We start from the raw sequence: 19,858 nt of genomic DNA, 5'->3' as shown, positions 1-19,858 counted from the left end.
ACACCTGGCCTAGGCTGCCTAAGCAAATTAATCCTAGCGGAGGGCTGCTGAGAGGCGCAGCAACCCCCTGCTCTAGCAGGCAGCTGTGGCGGGCTGAGATATCACCACTGCTCCCTTCTGTCCCTGGCTATCTGCCACTGCCTCGCTGCTGGAGGTCCTCATCTCTACCAGAGTCAGTGGTCAGCAACGTGGGAGTGATCCTTGGCCATTGCTGGGTAAAATTCAGTGGATTTTGGTGAAAGTGCTGCAGCAGGTGAGATGCTGGACTTTGCATGGAAGCATCTGATGAGCAGTCCCATCTTTGACAGTGAATCCATTGCAGGGCAATGATTTTCAGCAGGACAGATGGAACCAAGCTTCAGGAGCAAGGGAAGGGTTCAGAGCAGCGCGGGCCGCGGCTGTCGTGGGTTGCTTTCCCGGCTGGCTAAGCCATACTGTGGTCAAAGAGGAAGCTGCTGCTGGGGAAAAGGGAAGAGAAGGATAAGGCAGTGAAGGGAAATGAGACTTGAGGGCTCAGTTCAATGCAGGATGGTGATCAGGTGGGGTCAGTGATTTCATTGCTGTTGGACTGTCACCTCTCCATGCTCAGGATGATGAACACAGGCATGGAGCTACCCTGCTCATGTTGTGCTGCATTTCCCCACAGAAACCCTATAGGGTCCCCCGAGCCTTCACCCCAGCCTGCTCATGCCAGCTAAACAGCATCTGCTGCCTTTCCCTAGGATGGTGGTGAACCTGAGCTCGCAGCAAAAGCAGCTCTACAGTGAGGGAGCGGTGCAAAATGCTGCAGTGGTGCTGGGGGAATTGGAGTCCAGCTCTTGATTTCTTAATTTGGCCTTGCCTTTCTCAGGCAAGGTCCCTCTGGAATTGCTGGGGGAGTAAGTAAGTCCTCGTGTTCCCAGAGCCTGTGGGCAAACACAAACAAACTGCACTCCCAGCTCTGCCTGCGCTGAGATGCTGAACTTCATGGGAAAGGGAGGACGGACTTCCCACCAGCCATTCTTCCTCTCCAGTCCCACACTGAGTAACAGTGTCTTGCAGGGAAGGCAGAGGTCAGAAATCCAGCTAGCTAGATTAGAATTATAATAACAGTAATTAATGCCTTGCCTCTCTCTAAGGATTTTCTAGTGAGGATTGCCAGGTGCAGCACAGGCATTACCCAATTAAAGCAATAGCACCCACGTAAGCGGGACGGGTGCCAAGGGTGTAATGGGATTGCAGCAGTTCAGCTGGGGGCTTGCTTTCTGTGCTCGGATTCTTGTCCTGGCTTGGAGATAAAATTAAAAGGGAGGAGCTGGCTTAGGAGGGATGTCCCTGAATTAGCCTCCTTCCCACAGGGGTGAGGGCTAATCTGTGTGGGAAGAAGCAGGTCAGCAGCACCTGGTGTGTTACCTGTGGGGACTCATCTGTTCCTAGCTAACAGAAAAGGGTGAATTTGCAGCGGGAATGCACTTGCTGTCAGCATGTGAGCTGCAGGGCCTGCACTTACCTCTGCGTGTGCGTTTGGGGTCATAACAGCTAGTGCATCAACTCCAGCATGTGCACGTGTCTGGGCGTAGGAGGCTGTTCCTGCACACAATTTCCATAAACACACAAACACCAGTACGTGGGCTTGCATAGACACAAGCCAGCATAACAACATGAAGGCTGGAGAAAACGCTTCATGGGGAGAGACTTAAAGAGCGCCGACTGTTTAGTTTCTCAAGAAAATTGAGAGGTGTCCTCACTTGAGCGTGTAAGTACTGTCACGAGGAGAAACTGCTTGGTGCTAAAGGGCTCTTTAATGTCAGAAAAGCAAAACAAGGACCAGTGGCTGAAATGGAAACTTGACAAAGTCAGACCAGAAAGCAGGCGTGTGTGCTAGCGGCAGAAACGATGTGCAATTGAAGCAAACTGCCAAGGGACATGGTAGATTTTTTTTTTTTGCCTCTTGGTAAAGGGCAGCCTTGTCTCATCTCCCTAGCAGAGATGCCAGAGCCAAATTATACTTTAGTCAGCTGCACAGTATGAGGCTAAATAGATATTTATTATGCTATCATGCATGCCCCTTCGATTTTGTTTATAAACCCCTGAATGAGAGCTGGGACACTGTCTTGGGATACAGGATCTTGAAGCATCCACATGGTGGCAGAGGGACAGTACCTAAAGCTGTGGCCTGGGACAATGTCTTGCTGGCTGTGAGCTGCCCTGGAGACCCATACAGTGGATGGAGGACCTTGGCTGTGACCTCCTGCCAGAGAAGAGAGGGGTGTGGAGGATGGTTCAGCAGAGCAAGTACCATGTGAACCCTGGTCCTGATAAAAAGGTGTCAGCCCTGTACAAATTAATCATAATTGCTGCTGTTATTATCGGATGGTATGGTCAGCTGGCTGGGGCATCAGCTGAGAAGTGGTGAGGTACTGAGCAAAGCAAGACAAATGATACAGAAAAGGTTATAAACCTAAATATGACATAAATATATTAGTATTATGTATTTTATATCCATATGTATGGATATAAAATGTAGTTATGTACTATCAGTGATACATAGTGTAAACATATCAGCAGTGAGCCCTTCATGGGCTCTGTTTGAATACGTGTATTCTAATTTGAGGGAAGCTTAAGAAATTTAAGGGCCGAATTCATTCCAACTTTCTCGGTTTGGCATATCTGCTGTTATCTCTCCTCCTCACTCCCAGGGGCTCCAGCGCCTGGTGTAGTGGGAGCTTCGCTCTGTCATCACGCTATAACAGAGGGACTAGAAAGCAGGGGAGGCCAAGAGTGTACCTGGGGTGCCGGGCAGTGTCCTGCGAAGATCGCCAGTCTCTCCAGGACCCACAAACCCCTGAAGCTATGGAGCAAGGGGAAATGATCCTGCAAATGGCAAATTGCCCTGGAGATAACGTGCTGCTGCCTCACCCAGAAGTGCTCACGTAAAACAAGCTGTGTATCAGTCACTGCTTAGTTATGCACAGGCATTTCCCCCAGCCTCTCCCCGAGGACTCCTGGGCTCCTCGCAGGCTTCGGCCCCTGCCAGGTGGAGATCATGGCCTCCAGCCCATGGGGGTGAAGCTGAGGCACTCTCAGGTGGGTCTATGCCTTGTCCATGTCACAGGGTGCAGCTGGAGGACAACACCTGGAAGACCAAAGAGGAACAAATTTAAGTCACAGGAAAATGTCTGACTTAACCATGAAGCCTTCTGCATTGCGTACGGCTTATGCACATAAAGCAGCACAAAACTTTGCAGTTACAGCTGATCCCTTGGTGTGTTTTGCCCAAGTGTGGGAATACTTACAGCTGTTCCCCCAGTGCCTGCTGTAGAAGCTTGTCTTGTGCTGTGAGCACAGTGTGGCTCAGGTGCTAGTGGTTTTTTAAATAGTATATTTGCAACAAGTACATTCTTTGTAGAAAAATTCCTGTTCCTTAAAATTAGTGAAGTTTGACATCCCAAAGGAAAATTTTGTTCTAAAACTGGGGTTGAGATTTTCTTCCTTTTTAAATTTCCCTTTCCTTAATGAGGAAAAACGGAGGAAGGGAGAGTCTGAGAAATAAGAGGAAGTGAAAGCTCCCACCATTGGAACAAAACATCCAAGACTTTTTTAAAACAGAACAGTGATCCACCATAGCAGAGAAGTGAATCTTTGACAGCTTACCTTATCCTTAGCTTTTTTTCCACCCACTCTGAATCTCTGTGCCCATGATTCTGTGTGCAATTAGATAACAGGGGTGATTCCAGGGCACATGCAGATGAGCAGGGAGGCAGGAATGTAAATAGGCATTTGACTATGATGAGTAAAATCCTCCTCGACAGCACACTGCCAAGACATGTACAGGTAGGTGCACTGGCATCGCAGGGACCAAACAGATTGAATTATGCCCACTTACTTATATCTTATAAATTGCTAAGCGCAGCATAGCAGTGGGGTGAGGAAAGGATCAGTGCGTGACATCGCTGCTGGCCATGTCACGAAAACAGCTCTTGTATTCCTGTAGAAAGGTGTCCACTGCTTGTCTTGCAGCACTGTGGCTGTGCCACCGAGAGCACGCACCAGCGGCGGCGCGCCTTTGTTCAGCTCCCGGCTTAGGAATCCTTTTGATTTGTGCTGTGACCTTGGTGAGCATCTTTAGCACGGTTAAGCCTCCTTCCCTGCAAATGAGGCGCAGAAACCTTTTTGCTCGAGGAGTGCTGCAGTGCAGCAAAGGGGCTCAGCTTTGGAAAAGGATTTTATGACCCCAAGTTGTCACATGCGGGCTCCTGGTGGCACTGCTCATGTGCCCCCCAGAGCAAGCATCGTTAGTCCGTGCTGCTGCTGCCCCAGCGATGGGGCAGAGAGGATCTGCGGGTGCAGCGGCTCCTGTCGGACAGCTGGTCAGTGGGAAGAGCCCTGGGTCCGGAGCCACTTTCTGCTGGGGAAGCGGAGTCAGGGAGACCTGCCGTAGCCACAGAGGGCTCTTGCTCCCCTCTTGCTTGCTGTTTTTGCTGGCAATGGCAGGCCAGAGAAGCTGAAGGGGGACTGGGCTGGAGAGACTGAGGAAAAGGGCTGTGGGCCCATCTCATGAGGAGAGACTAGAAAGATGGGGCTTATGTAGCCTGACAAAGCAAAAGCTGTGGGTCAGGACAAGGAGAGTGGTGTATAGGTGTATCTGAGGACATCTCATCGGCAGGAGGAGATGAGCTACTTAAAATATAAGTGTGGGTACAAAAACATAAGGGTGTTTGTTGGCTGTGACTACGCTTAGGCTGGAAATTAGAGGGCGGTTTCTGAACACTGGAGCCCTGGCAGAGCCTGCCAGCAGGAGCTGGTCTGTGCTGGGAACATGCAAGCTACTTTTCAAAGGGAGCTTGGGTCTTTCACGGGGGGTTTTACCTTGAGATGGCAGTGATTCCTGCAGCCCCGTGCTCCCAGGCTGGCGTCACTGCAGGTCTGCCGGAGGACGTCTGTCCGGTCGCGTCCGTGCTGGGTGTGCTCTGCGGATAAACGGCCCTTTTTATACTTATTCATTCTGCCCGTGTTTGCAGTCTGCCTGTCATCAGCCAGGAGGCCTCTCGGGGAGGTGCCTTTCCCCAGCGCTACGGTCGGTGTTTATCTGTGAAATAAAGGAATTGCAAAACGGTGTTTTACTGACTTTTTTTGTATTATTAAATCCCTTGGCAATGCAGGAGGGGTGCACGCAGAAAGGATGGAGGGCAGCCTGTTGCTCGCACCCCAGGAGCCCTGCAGCCGGGTCAGAGGCTTTGCCCAGCCGGGCCTGGAGAGGAGCACGGGGCCGGTTACTTGTCAACTCTGGTCCTGTGCGGTACGTCCGTACCTGTGTACTTGCTTCTTGCTGAACGTTTAGAGCGACGGGGGGTAAAAAATAGGAGCAGGGGGGGTGACAGGTGGGCAGGGAGAATTACAGGGAGGCGGATGAGAGAGGTAGGAGGCCCTGGGGCAGGGAGCGGGGCAGCCTAGCCCTGCCCCACGAGCTGCTCCTTCCCTCACACGGTGCTGGGCCCCACAGCGCAGCCCTTCCCTCAGAGCCTGGCCCTTCCCTCACACTGTGCCTGGCCCCATAGTATGGCCCCATGGCACACCCTTCCCACTGTGCCCAGCCCCATAGCCTGGCCCCACAGCGCAGCTCTTCCCTCAGAGCCTGGCCCCACAGTGCAGCCCCACAGCGCAGCCCTTCCCTCACACTGTGCCCAGCCCCATAGCCTGGCCCCATGGCGTACCCTTCCCTCACACTGTGCCCAGCTCCATAGCATGGCCCCACAGTGCAGCTCTTCCCTCAGAGCCCGGGCCCATAGCCTGGCCCCACAGCGCAGCCTTCCCTCACACCGTGCCCAGCCCCAGCGCAGCCCTTCCCTCGGAGCCTGGCCCCACAGCACGACTCTTCCCTCACACCGTGCCCGCCCGCACAGCGCGGCCCCACCGCGCACCCTTCCCTCAGAGCCCGGCCCTTCCCTCGCACCGTGCCCGGCCCCATAGTGCGGCCCCACCGCGCACCCTTCCCTCAGAGCGTGGCCCCACAGCGCGGCTCTTCCCTCGCACCGTGCCCGGCCCCATAGTGTGGCCCCACAGCGCGGCTCTTCCCTCGCACCGTGCCCGGCCCCACCGCGCACCCTTCCCTCAGCGCCCGCCCTTCCCCGCAGCGCGGCGCGGGCCGGGCCGGGCCGGGCCGGGGCGGAGAGCGGGCGGGCGGGCGGGAAGAGGCGGAGCCGGAGCCGGAGCCGGAGCCGGAGCCGGCCCGCCGGGGCAGCACATCGCGGCGCTGGCGCGGCGGGAGCGGCAGGTAGCGCTGCCTGCGGAGCGGCCCGGGGCAGCCGGGCGGCGCGGCCATGGGGAAGGTGCAGCTCTTCGAGATCCGCCTGGGCGAGAGCCGGGTCATCTACAGCCCCGGCGAGCCGCTGGCCGGCACCGTCACCGTGCGCCTCTCCGGCTCGCTGCAGTACCGAGGTGAGGCGCGGCCTCGCCCCGCCGCGGGGTGCCCGGCCCCGGGCTGGGAGCCCCCCGTTCCCCCCCCACCACCCCGGGTATCCCGCCCCGCCGGGACGGGACGGGCCCCGCGGGGGGCTCCGCGGTGGCGCCCGGGCCCGGCCTCTTCCCCGCCCGCCCGAAGCGAAAGGAGCCTCCAAGCCCCCCCCGCCGCCGGGCCGGGCGCTGCGGGGCGGCGGGAGCCTGGCGGCGCGGGGGGAGGCCGCCGCCACCCCCTTCCCTTCCCTTCCCCTTCCTTCCCCTTCGCCTGGGGCCGGAGCGGCGCCGCGGCTGCGCCTCGCCCCGGCGGCCGCGGGGCTCGTGCTGCGCCGCTCGCCGCTCTGCGGCTCGGGGGTCCGGGCGGAGGAGGGAGGCGGCGGTGCTGCGAGCAGCCTGCCCCATTATCCCTTCCTCCGCTTCCTGCTACTTTTCCCTTTTTTTTTTCTTTTTTTCCCCCCTTCCCCGTAAAGCCGGGCAGCACGGGCTTGTTTGCACAAGTGTCCAAAACCGCCTCGTGTCTCGCTCGAATGCCAAGTGGAGCGTGACGGCGAAGGGAGGTGACGAGCCGGGTGACAGAGGCGAAGACCGGAGCAGCGCGGCGCAGCCTTGCCCCCTCGCCGCCTCCAGCGCCTCCGCGAGCTGCGAGTTGTGCCCGGGCCGCGGCGATAACCCCCAAACCTCTATTTCTATGAACACCCACTCACGGCTCCGGGCCTGCGGCTGGCTGAAGCCGCGGTGAGGCTGGGGGCCCGGCGCCCCGCTGCCGCCGGTTTTGGGCAGGGAGCTGCGAGGAGGCGCGCAGCGCGGTGCCCGAGCTGGCCGCTGCCCCGTGCCCGAGGAGCTCCGCGCGGAGGGACGCCTGTCCCTTGGCCAGCACGGCGCGCTAGCATCCATCGCTAGCAACAGCTGCGTAACGTCTTAAACGAACTCCAGCGTTTTGAGCTGTGAAACTACCGGCGAAGCGGGAGACTGCTAGCCTGAGCGCGTGGCCCTGCCGGAGTCGGGGGAGAGGAGGTCGGTAGTGCAAGTGGCTCCAAGCAGGCAGGAGACCTTCCTGCTGCTGCTGCTGCTGCTGTTTCGGCTGCGTCCGTGGCGCGAGAGGTATCTGGAGCAGGCGGGCTGCTGTGCCTGGCCGGGGGGGTGCAGGCCCTGTTGGTGGCTGTTGCAGTCAGTCCGTCAGGAGATGGCGGGGTGAATGAACGGGGATGGACTAGGGGGAGGGCAGCTGCTCCTTGAAGCCCTTCCAAACTGGGAAGGGGAGGATGAGCGAGTGGGCTGCAGGGAATTACAGGCTCCAAACCCTTTCTGCTCTGCCCTGACCTCTCGGATGAGCCAGCTAGTTAAGGGGTCGCTCCCATGCTTACTAGCTCCCCCACCCTGGAGAAGACCTTAACACTTACGGGATAGTTTTGTGCTCAGCACTGTGGAAATGCAGACTTATTTCTTGCTTTCGCCTAGGTTGTCTTGCTCGCTTCTCCTATATGAACGCTTCGTCCTCTGTAACAAATTATTGGGGGGGGGGTGCGGGGAAAGGCCAAAGAGCTTAAAATGCAAAGTCTCTTGAACACGGACATTAGCCTGGATGATGGTGCCTGTGCCAGCCAGGGCTGGGATATTCTTGCTTTTGCAAACTCCTCTCCCAGTTTTCTGCAATAGCTGTTTGGAAGCTTCCTCAGGAAAAAAAAATATCTAGGACAAGTGCAGACTTGCAGGCTGTTTAACTCCTGTCACAGCAAAACAGTTGCACATCCAGAGCATTTATCTGCTTGGAGGATACTTAGAGCAATGTTTTGTTTTCCAGCAAAGAAACTCTTAGGCAAAGTGCTTGCTGAGTGCCATCCTCCCTTTCCTTGGCCTGTCCCCTCCATCCCTGTCCCTGAAGGGGCCTCTTGGGCGAGATGAGGGTGTTTGGCCTTGCAAGGCTCAGTTGTGCTAGTCCCTCGCGTTGCCAGCTGGCTGGGGCTGGCTATGGTTACACCTTGCTGGTGCCCCTGGGGAGCCTGTGGGCTCTCGGGTTCCCTTACGTGCCAGGTTTTCCTCTTTTGCCTCCCGGTGTGCTGTAGCTGGTTGTTGCGGGGCAAGGAGGAGGGTGTCTTTGGACCCTCTGCCCTTCGTTCTGGAGATGTTCCTTATTGCTTCGACTCTGGGAAACTTTAGGGTCTGGCATAAGAATTGGTTCTAGAGTCAGGAGAGGTTTTGCTGTTGGATCTTTGTGTATAATACCAATGCAGTAATTTTGGTAACAAGCTGCGGCAGTTGAGCAGGGCTTTAGGAAAGCTGGCTGAGATCCTGGCGCTGGCAGCAGCATCTGGCCAAATCTGAGGCGGACTGTGTGTGGCTGTTCCTTCTCCTTCTGTGCAGAGGTGATGTGGGCTGCTACTTTGGGCTGAGGTCTGTGCAAATTGGCTTTGCCAGCTGGGACAGAAGGGGACCTAGGAGAAAGTTCATGGGTGGTGCTAGCTTGCCATAACTGGTGTCTGAATCTGCCCAAATAAGCAGTCTGCTTCGAGATGTGGTGACAATATCTGTAAAACACAAGGTGACTCTTTGCTGTGTGTCTTTCCTGTTGCTTCATGTCTTATGGTCTCTGGTGTCTAGCCAACCCTAAGCAATAAGGCTGGGGACCTCTCTCAGGTGGGCACCTTCTTCTTTTGTCCGGCTAAAGGAAATGTCCTACCTTCAGGAAAAGAGGAGGAAGCTCATGTATCTGCTGAAGCAACCTTCTTAGTGTGACAGCAGGCAACTACCTGCTGCAAAGAGATCTTAAGACTAGGCTCCTTTGAGGGCCTAGCACTAGTCAGCCCTGTTCAACCTTACAGGTCCAGCAGCGAGGGATCAGACACCCTTTATTATGCTGTAGCTTTCTGCTGGGGCGTGGGGAGAGGCGGGTGGAGGCCTCCCAACTGCGTCGCCTTGTGAAGTACGCTGCTACACCTGTGACCAGCTATAACTTTTCGGACTAGTAAATATCTCCAAGGAAAAGACCTGAAATACTTACCCCGTACAGGTCTGGCCCACAGCACCGAAGTGTTTCCCAAACTGGACCAATCTGGTGCAGCTGCTTGTCTCGCTATTGTGATTCCTGAGCTCCAAAATCCAGCACAAATGCAAATAAGGCTGTAGATTACTTCACAGGGTTTTATGGCTCTTGGAAACTGCACCTATCAAAAGGTGAACAATAGAGACAAACAAGGTTCGTTCCGTACTGCTAAACGTGCTAGAAATCTCAGGTCATAGGAAAGTATAATTCGAGACACACCTTTTAGGATCATAAATGCTCTCTTCTACATTAGCTTCCTTGCCGGTCCCATGAACCGGCGATGATGGCTGTTCAGTAACACCTCGTCCTCGGCTGACCACGCAGCAGCGTCATAAATGATGGCTCGCCTTTCGTAAACCGTGCAGACCCCCCTGAGCCACGTGAGAGGAGGCGCGCTCCTCTGCGTGCCTGCGCCGGGATGAAGGTCCTTCTCTGCAAACTTTGAGGCCTCGGGGGAGAGCGCTAATGGAAATGCAGAGCTCCTAATTGTTGTGCCTGACTTACTGGGTAAATCATCAAACACGTGTGTGCGAAGAATAATTAATCTAACAGGAAGCTGGCGCTGGGCCAGCTGGATATGGAGTTAATTTGGGGGGAGGGAGGAGAAGCAGCAAGTCCAGAACATGGAAGCCAGCCTTGGTCGCTGGCAGGAGCGTGCTACAAAGGCATGCTGGAACAAAGGCTCGCGCCGCGCGCCTATGCCGGAGCGCTTTCCTCTCTGCTCGAAAGCTTGCAGGGGCAATGCAGATCGTTTCAGTCCTGCTGCCTCCCATTCAGCTGGGCTTCTGGTGGGCAGACGTGTAATGTTAAAATAACAGTCCTCTCTCCCAGGTCACTAAGAGTAAAGAAACTGCAAGTGCTTTCCAAAGCAGATTTCAGCACTGTGTTATTCTCCACTCTGTTATTTAGCTGTCCAGGTTTATGTGCTGATGACTAGACTTTAAAATCAGTCTCTTGAACTGCAAAGCTCCAGATGGAAGTACCTATGGCTGTTCGTGCTACAGAAGTATCCAGGTACATAATTCCCATTTCTTCCAACCACGCAGCCTGTGCCTCACTCTTTCTTTCCCTAAATGTAGTCAATATTCTCATTTCTCCTGTGGAGAACTGAGAAAGCTGGTGGTGGCGGGTTGAAAGCAGCTCACTCAAATCCGAAGTGATGTGCCCAATCCAGAAGGTCAGTTCTGCTTCCCTAGGAAGGCAGTAGGAAGAAGTTTAAATGTGGTTAAGGTGGTTCCGCTATGCATGTAGCCTGTACCCTATTTAGGGGAAAGAGGAAACACCTGAGGACTCTGTCCATTAGCCAGGATTCTTCATACATTAAAACTCCTGAAACGGAGGAAAATTTGTTCCAGCAGGAAGGTTGTGGCTTGATCTGCTCAGTAAAGTGATGTTTAAAGGATGGATTCAATCTCCATTTAGTAATTTGAAGTGTGCTCTCTTCTGAGACTGAAGTTCGTCCTCTGTAAGGGTGGATTTTAAATTCCCATGCTTGACAGCATAGGTCACCTCATCTCATCACATCTATAAATCATCCGGGCAGCGGAGGTCCTGTGGCTTGTCTCTGCTCCAGGATTCAGTCTGGCGATGGAGCACGGCTGCTTGAAGCGCAGAACTGGGCACGACCGCGGCGGGTTCGGTAGGCAGGGAAGGATCCACAAGCTGTAGCTGTCCCCAGCGATACCGGCAGGGCCCGGTGCGGTCCTCGAGCTGGCTGGCGTCCTTCAGCTGCGGCGGGCGCCAGGATGGGGCGCAGGAATGCTCATCTGTCGTTCTGCGTCGCTCCGGCGGGCCGGATGGCTCCTGCTACAGTGGAAGTGGATTAACTTTCTTTTCTCATTGTCTGGAGCGAGACAGCGATGAGCTGTGTGGCCAAGTCTGTCCGAGACTGTGGAACAAAAGAGGGATTTCTGCTAAGACTGGCTGGCTGCTGCTGGAGCTCAAACTCCCCCGGAGTCAGTAACTAATCACAAGGCTGTTGGTGTCTCCTGTCTCTGCAGCGTGTGTTTCCCTTCGCTCCCCACCCTGCGCGCACACCTCTTGTGCTCATCCAGAAAGCTGTGTTTGCTGCCGTCTTCGGAGAGGAGACGTGCCGTAGCCTTCCCTCCTGGTTAACAAAATGGGAGAAGGAGCGGAGTGGAGCTGTGGCTGTCTGATTCGCTTCCAAGTGTGACAAACGGGGTGTGAGTGCTTATTCTCTCCCCGGAGCAGTGTGGAGCTGGCAGAGGTGTAGTTTGTCTTCCCGAACTGGAGTCAGGTAGGCTGGAGGGAGGCTCCCTCGCTGGGAGGAATAAGTTTGTGTTTCCGCATCCATCTTTTTTGGTGGCAGCTCCCCGCGCCTTGCACGGGCCCCATGAACAGGCCCGAGAGAGGGGAGCAGCCAGGGAGAAGAACGGCTCAAGCCAGCTTTGCTGCCAAGGGAGCGTGGCAACATGGACAGTCCTGCTCTGCCCATAGCCGCCTTGGGGAATACCTTGCCCAAAGTCCTTCTTGGATGAGAGGGGGACGAGGAGGAAGTAAATATGTAGAAGTGACGTAGCTGTCCCTTGATGTGTAACTCTGGCTAGAGGCTTTCATAGGCAGGGAGAGTGGATCGGACCTTCTGTAGACCTGACCTGTCCAAAAGCGCAGAAAAGGTGCTCTGCTGGGAACTGGGGCAAGTCTTTCCTCCTCCTCCTCCTCCTCCTCCTCCTCCTCCTCCTCCTCCTCCTTCTCCTTGGAGTGGCTGCTCCTGAAATGGCCTGACAAGCACATTAGGAGCTGGCGCTCTTTTTATTTGGTGTGTCTTTTTTTTGAGGGCAGATTACTGAGATACCCAGCATATAGCCTTTAGGCTACTGCTGTGACCTCTTAAGTCTGGCTACAGGGATTGCTGTGGAAGTTAATTGTCTCTTTCTGCCACTCTTAAAATCTGTCGCTCTTAAAATCTCTGGTGTGGAAGTGCAAAGCGCTTAGGAGAGGAAGAAGTGCACAAAGGACCCAGGCTGCTGCCAGTCAGTGGATTTCTCTCCTGTGTACAGTCGTACCCGCACATGCTCTTATTCCCCATTTCATTTCTAGGATCTGAAACTGGAGATGAAATGGTTTCAGACCATGAAGACGTTCTGGTTTTGTTCTGCCTGTGAAGGCTTTTAAGAAGCAGCCCCACATCCCCTGAACTTGCTTTGATGGCCAATTAAAAAATAGGTGATGGTGTGCCAGTGTCAAGAGTGAGCTGGGGTTTTTGCTGTGAATAAGCTTGTGAATAAAGGCTTTTCATCAGAGAGCGCTTAGCCGTGGCTGGATACCACTTTGTCTAGGATCAAATATGGCCTTTAGTAGGGTAGTCAATCCCATGTGGTTGATTTGGATCGTCTGAGGAAATGTCCGTAGATGTATTGGGACCCTGAGATGCCAGATGACTGCAGAGAGGGTAGAGGGGTATCCTGAGGTTAGGATGGACATTGCTTTTTACCTCTCTGCAAGATGAGAGTAGAAAGCTGATATCAATTTGGAACTATTTAGAGGCCTAGTCTAAAAACGCCCTCAACTTTTGAACTCTCAGTAACACCTTAGTCTTGGTTTTAAAATTGGAGTTTATCAGATACCCACAGCAAAAAGCATTCTGGTGAGTCTGTTTGCAAAAAGCATGAATCATTTCTGGAGCACCAGCGCTCCTGTGTGTAACTTCCAGTCCTGCGTGCTTGTTTATGGAGCCCTGTTCTCAGTCTGTCTGGCTCCAGCACCTCATGCCGGAGGTGATGATACCACGGTGGTTTGCTGACCGTCCCTCCCTTACGCACCCTCCTTAATCCCAAATGTTCCCCACAATAAGACATGAATCAAAATGGCTTGGAAGGCCACACGTCCAAGGAGGAAGTCTCAACATGTGGGCATGATTTAGTGCCTTCTTGATGGGGACTATCAGCCTAGGACTGAATGTCAGGTCGAGGGGCTCAGCTCTCAGCCCTGAATACTACGTCTTCTGTCTGCTTGGACATCTGCAGGTGTCCAGCCTGACTGTGGGGAGTGAAGATTACCTTATGAACTCGTACCACTCCTGGTGTAGTAGGGATTTGTTATGTATCTGGTGCTCTGGTAATAACAAGAACATAAGTCATCTTTCCAAACTGATGATCTTGCTATAAATAGAGAATCCAGCTGCTTGCATTGTATGGCATCAAAGAAAATCATAGGAGCAGCTCTTATGCAGAACAAACCGGATTCTGGCTGTTTTCTCCGAAGACACTGGGGCTGGGGGAGGGGGTATTTCCTGACAACTGAGACGTGTGAAAGCAATGCGTGAGAGCTCAGTGTGGTGTGTGAAATCTTCAGGAGCGCGCACGTGACACAAGGTGGCTGGGATCTCCCGTGGCGCCATCCCACGCTTTGTTGCCTCCCTGCCCCAACAGCAGAACCTAGCTACACACGGGTACACGCGTATAATGAAGACTCACTAAGTGCAAGCTTGCTTTATTGCTTATAAATAGGGCTGTTCAGGAAAGGCCACTTACAACCTCCTCTGTTAGGAGGAGGTGAGCTGGCTCCAGGCTCGTGCTTGGGAGTAGCAGCAGTGCTAAATCATCTGGAGGTGTCTCAGCAAATCCTAGCTGCTGACTTGTGAGTCTGCCTGGAGGAGCGCAGCAGGGCAGGTGAACGCAGAATTTTGTGCAGTTGCTCATTGCGACGCTGTTGTCGTCTTTTCTTGTACATGAGCTCCAACCTCTCGCATTGAAACAGTTGTTTTCAGGATGTCTGAAAAGTCGTGAACTTGCTTCTTTAGTCCTTCTCACCAGCACCCTGGAGATGGAGGCCCACTCAAGATGCCTGGTTATAGCAATATTGTCCGTGCTGAATTATTTCAGTCCAAAGCGTGTGTGTGTGTTGAGGGGGGGGGGTGTTCAGCCTGTTAGAGACCTTTCTTTGGCCAACTGAGTATTGAGCTGACTTTTTGTCAGGTGGCTACTCATCTCTTCAAGCACAGGGAGAGAGTCCTGGAGAGTTCAGGACCAGGAGTGTCCCTTGAGCTCCAGGAGGGGGTGGAGGACCGTCACCTCCCCTCCTGAGTGCCTGTGTTGCGCCTGCAGGACCGATTGTTGCTGAGAAGACCTGGTGACCTGTGTCTGCCAGTGTTTTGGGTGACAGTGAGGATGTGCCGAAATGAGCATCAACCAACAGGAGTTGCTCCAGCCTCAACTCCTGGAAAAAGTGTACCTGAGAGTCCCAAAAGAAAACAAGCCAGATTCGGTCCTGCAGTGGAGTCTGGCCCAGAGGAGCTGTTGTGCGCTGGCATTACAGTAAGCCTGTTAAGCATGAATTTCCAGAACTCTTTGAAGCCTTTATTTAGAAAGAGCCTGAAAAGGGAGTAGGCCCTGGTGAATCAACCTCTTTGTGGTAAGCGGAGAAACCTGATCAGGCAGCCGTTTATCTGCCTGCAGTGGCTTTGCGCCGAGCTCGGAGGGGGGACGCTCCCGCGACCGGAGATGCAGGTGAAGAGTGAGTGTCTGAGGGGGAGAGTTCATTAAACCTGCTGCAGGGTGTGGGAAGAACAGAGCGGAGCTGGCGGTGGTCACGAACCAGCGTGTGTTCCCAGGACATCAGAGGGCTCTGCCTGCCCGGCTGGTTATTGCGGATCTCTTGGGCTGGGTGAATAGCTGGCTTGTTCTGCCAGGTAGATGGGATAAGGTGTCTCGCTTTGTGCTTGCAGGGGAAAAACACTGAAGGGGTAACGAGTTTAAAGGAGCAGTTTGTTATGGCATGGACCTGACCGGTCTTCAAGCACCTCGCAAATGTCTCCTGAGACCTTTGGTGTGGTTAGAATGAGGTGGGTTTTCCTGTCTAGTTCTTCCTTTTTTAGACGGGGAAGTCGAGTACATCAGAATATCTTAACTGCTCTGGCTTAAAGTAGTGCTAAGTGCCGGGTGGAAACCTATTTCTTTCTGGGCAAGCTATAAAAAAAAAAAAAAAAGTGGTTCCTCTCTTCTGTTTTAGCACTGCTCAGACTAGTCAGCTAGGCCACAGTCTGCCTCAAAGTGTTGAGTGCTGGCAGGTCCTGGCGTCTGTCAGCATTCCCGGGAGCTTGGGCGAGCGCTGGCTCGGTGCCACTTGTCTGGCTGTACGTGGGGCACGTGGGACTTGCGTTTCCCTCCCACGGGGCTGTTCGAGGGGCCAAACCCCGAAGCTTGGGGTGCTCTGACCGTTTGTGTGTGTGCAGCCCTGTGCTGCTTTGAAGAGCATGGGTTACTTAAATGCAGGCTGCCCAAAGCCCACAGAAGCCAGTTTAAGTCGCCCAAGTTCCCCGAGAAGTAATGACTGTAAATTAAGATGTACAGGGGGTCACAAGTATATCTTGCCCAGACCTTACTGAGATCCTAAATATGAGGCGTCTCTGCTCCTGGCCATATTCCCAGCATTCGCCGCTCAGCGGTGCTGGGACTGGAAGGCGACGTGCAGCCCAGCAGAGGCGGATGTCACGTGCTGTGTCTGCTCCCGGCAGCAGGGCGAGGGTGAGACGAGGAGCTGGGCCATACCAAGCTATACGGAGCGTTATGCAGGAAGGAGGGCGAGGAAGAGCGAGCCGAGGCACTGGCAGCGGACGGGGTGCTTCCTTAAACAAGGTGTTGTGATACTGGTGCCTTGCAGCACGTTTGCCTGGGGCCTCCTGCTGCCGAGCAGACCTCAGTCACGTTGTTTGCTGGGATCGGCTGGGTAACGAACTGAGCAGCTCTGACCCGGCGCGTGATTCCTGTTGTAAATCACAGGAAAGCCCTACCTGGAGCTCTGTCTTGTCGTGGTGGAAACAACCTGCTCCCTTCTGGATGGGGTGACAGAAGGGACTCTCAAGCGCAGCTCTAGAAGGAGAGCAGGCGTGTTAGTCTCAAAATAGATCAGAATTTACCTCTCTGAATTTCTGGCCTGATAAGTAGAAAGGAAGATTTCTTGAGACTGGAAGTTGGCATTGCGCCTCGGAGCGGAGAAGTGCCTGAAATGACTCCGCTATCCCCTCCAGCCTTCTGCTCATCTGCAGCTTCTCTGTGTCTCCTTCCCGACACTCAGCGCTGGGTATTGGGAGAGGAGGCTGCAAATCCTGGCAGTGCAGCCAAAGTGGGTGGCTGGCAGGGAGATTTTAACAGTGAGCTGTGAGAGCTGTCTCTGAAAGCCAAATACTTAACTTTCTGCAGTGCCTCCTGTGCTCCCGTCTGATCCGACTGTTCCCTGCATTCAGGGGTGTCTGCATGTGTCGTCCTGGTTCAGAAGGAAGAGACGCGTCCCTTAGGACGTGGTGGTTGGTGCCCTGTCACTCTGTGCATGAGGACTCGAGTGCCAGGATGGTGGGCTCCCATCCCATGTGCTGCAGGAGGTGCTGTGTGCAGCCCACGCATCTGCTGGGCCATGCTGTGTTTGAGATGGGGCACGAGGTTGGGCTTCCAAAATTGGTCCCAGGTACTGCTTTCCTCCTTCCCCACTTCCTCGTAAGCCATGATCTAGGAATACTGCCTGTCCCAAATCCAGTCGGGGCTGCTGTTTTTGGCTGTGAGTGTGCTGGTTGCAGGCCTTGCGCCTGTGCACCCAGCAGGAGGGTTGGAGTAGGTGCATGGTAAGGGGGGAGCTAGTCGTGCAGCTGGACACCCACACCAGACCCACGTGCGCGGCCTCCGCGCTGCCTGGGTGTTAGGGTATGATTGCCCTTGCAGTAGCCACGGACACCCACTCCTCCCACCTTCCTTCCCAGTCTCTTGGGGTGGCACAGCAGCGGGAGCTACGTCCGCCTGCAGCTTAAAAATAAAAAAACTCGCTCTTTTTTGCAAGAGGTGGTTTGGGGGAAAGAGGGAGCTGGGGGAGCCCTTTCTGCAGGGTGTTTGCTGAGTAGCGAGATGGCTGTGCCAGGGCAATTGCGCAGGGCTCGGGGCTGGCCGGAGCCTCCGCTGGACCCGGTGTGCGGATGCGGCGGCGGATGCTGCAGCGTGCTTCGTGCCTGTTGCTTGTGTCTGTTGCTAAGGAACTGCGGTTGCCTTTGGCAGCAGGGCGTACAGAGCCAAAGCACAAATTTTGTGGTATGCTGCTGTTCCCCCCCCTTCCGCAGTCCGTGTGGCCTTGTTCACTCTTGAGTTTTCCTCCCCAGCCCGACGTGTGCAAAGACAGACTTGTTAAACACGATCAACCAGGGGGATTTTGTTCCAGATGTTCAAGATGACCCCCGTCCTCCGAGGGCAGCCTGAGTGCCGATAAAACTCTGTGATGCTATAAATAAACCTGTCAGCTTTGTACAGGAGAAAAGCCTTTGGTTTAAACAGAAGTTTGTCCTAAACAGGAGCCCAACAGTTCACTTTTTCCCTTGGGATGTACACAGACTCCTGATTTTGGAGAAGGGGTGGAAAATGCAGGTTTCCCTGTTGCTCTCAATCTCTGTGATAGAAGAAAATGCTTGCAGATGGGAGAGGATCAGCCTGCCTGGGAGAGGACTTGGCCAAGATGCCGTTCTGCTTCTGTGCAGGCACACAACCTGCCAAGTCTCTCTTCTGAGACTTCAGCATTTGCTGAAACAAGAACATCCTTTTAGCATGGAGATATTACCTGGAAAGCTGACTCATTTATTTAGGATTGAGGAAACATGTTGACCTTCTCGCAGCAGTGTCGCAAAGAGCAGAAATGGTGAAATGGTCATGATCTGTCTCCATGGCAAGGGCGATTTGAGACTGCTCCAAGCATGGAGCACCTGCTGGGTCTGCTAAGCGGGACTGTGGAGGGCCCTGTCTCACGTGTGTAGCCACAAGAGCACATGTGCCATCCTGGTTCCCTCCTGGGCATCCCAGGTGTGTTGGCCCTTCCAGCAAACAGCTCTTCTGCTCCTTCCTGATCTGAGCATCTGATGCAGTTCTTTCCCCAGCCAAAAAGATGGAGAGGACAGAGTTGTTGGTTTGTCCCCCACACCCATAACCCTTCGCAACTGGGTTTAGTGAGTGCTTTAGACCTCTTTTCTTCTCCTTTTTCCTTTGCTGTATGTGGACAACAGGGATTGTGTGCTGGCCACATCTTGTTCATGGCATGACTCTGCCTTATCAGTTCTCCTGTCTTGGCTTGATAGCAGGCCAATACAGCCCTGTTGCTACAGCCAAGAGGAACAGGCAAACCTGGCTCTCGGGACTGGTCTTGCTGAGCTTGGGAGTACAGGACTGGCTCTGCTGCCTTGGAAACTGGCTCACGAAAAGTTCAGGGCCAGGAAGGGAGGGATTGTCCCTTCCAGCTGCTGTGAGTGATTTGGCTGGTTCAGTCTATCACAGGGTGCAGATGGTGAGTGCCAGCCTGGGGAAGGAATGATTGAGCAGCCAATCTCACTCCTGGAGACTAAATGGTAAAGTCCTTGTCTCTCCCCACTCTGGAAGGAAGGGGCTGCAGGGGTGGTCCCAGAGCCTGACCTGGGCTTGTGCATGGGGGGAGCATTGCCCATTCTGGCCAGAAGTGATGAAGCAGTGGAGGGGCAAAGATGGGTCGGACCGTAGCAATGACTGTGTTGTCACTTGGAGCCTGTCCACAGTCTCTGAGGAGAAAGCGGCGTTTGTGACTTGTGTGATGGGCTGGCTTGGCGCGTTGGAGACTTTCCCCCCAGGTTGCGAGGAGCTGTGTCCGAGGTCTCCCATGTGCCGGAGGCTGTTATTGGTGTGGCAAATGCTGCTAGATATGTGTCAGCTTCAGACAAGTCAGCTCCTGGGACCTGTTTGATTTGAGATGGGAAGCAAGATCTGCATTTCTAAGGAGCTCTGGAGAGTACAGGGCTTTGCTTTTCTCCCACAGTTAGAGGCTTAATTCTCTTCTTGCCCCTGCACCAAACTTCGGGGAAGGAAGAAAATAGAAACCTCTCCAGACAATCCTTAACTTTGTGCCAAATCCGCTGCTGCCTCCAGCTTTTAATGTAAGCTGACCTCTTCCATCACTGTCTTGTGAAGTGCCCAAGACAATTTGTGTCTTGGGAAATGACAGGATAGACCTCAAAGGATTAGGACAGCTGAGAATTAATTAGGAGCTGTTGGTTTAATTAGTAGCATCTCAGTGTATTTACACATGAGGGCTGGAGGCCAGAGGGGAGTAGCACGTCTTGTGACCTAGACTTCCCTCGTGCTTTTAGAGGAGGAGGGCATGAGCCTTTTGTGCCTGAGGTTGTACCAGTGTCTGTCTGCATGAAAGCAAATCAGTACAAAGGCCTCATCGTGCCCCTTTTGTGCTCGAAGCTTCCTTGGCGTCTGCTTTTCATAGAGCTTTTCTAGGAATAATCCTGTCTCCACAAACTGGTTGAGGGTAACTTGTTCTCTCTGCAGGGCTTGCTGCCTCTCAGGCTTTCCATCTAGATTCCAGGCTGGAGATTAATGGGGCCAGAAGGTCTTGGGGCATGACAAAATGCGTGATCTT

At 54.1% G+C, this 19,858-nt stretch overlaps 1 protein-coding gene and 1 long non-coding RNA gene across 2 annotated transcripts in view; one reads left to right on the top strand and one right to left on the bottom strand.

The window, feature by feature from the left end:
* Positions 1 to 1,780: 1,780 nt before the first annotated feature.
* LOC106493030 (uncharacterized) lies at positions 1,781 to 6,035 on the bottom strand. Its single transcript, XR_010886148.1, has 3 exons — positions 5,968 to 6,035; positions 4,849 to 4,949; positions 1,781 to 3,115 (listed from the first exon to the last, which is right to left on the bottom strand). It is a non-coding gene; the product is annotated as an uncharacterized lncRNA (long non-coding RNA).
* A 175-nt stretch (positions 6,036 to 6,210) lies between these two features.
* ARRDC1 (arrestin domain containing 1) overlaps positions 6,211 to 19,858 on the top strand; it is a 40,617-nt gene continuing 26,969 nt past the window's right edge. Inside the window, exon 1 of the mRNA XM_067309132.1 lies at positions 6,211 to 6,417. Within this exon, the coding sequence (XP_067165233.1) occupies positions 6,300 to 6,417 (118 nt within the window). The 5' untranslated portion in view covers positions 6,211 to 6,299. The remainder of the gene's footprint in view (positions 6,418 to 19,858) is intronic.

Source organism: Apteryx mantelli, chromosome 21, assembly GCF_036417845.1.
Source record: "Apteryx mantelli isolate bAptMan1 chromosome 21, bAptMan1.hap1, whole genome shotgun sequence".
Taxonomy (NCBI): Eukaryota; Metazoa; Chordata; class Aves; order Apterygiformes; family Apterygidae; genus Apteryx; species Apteryx mantelli.
This window is presented reverse-complemented; position numbering and strand designations above follow the sequence as displayed.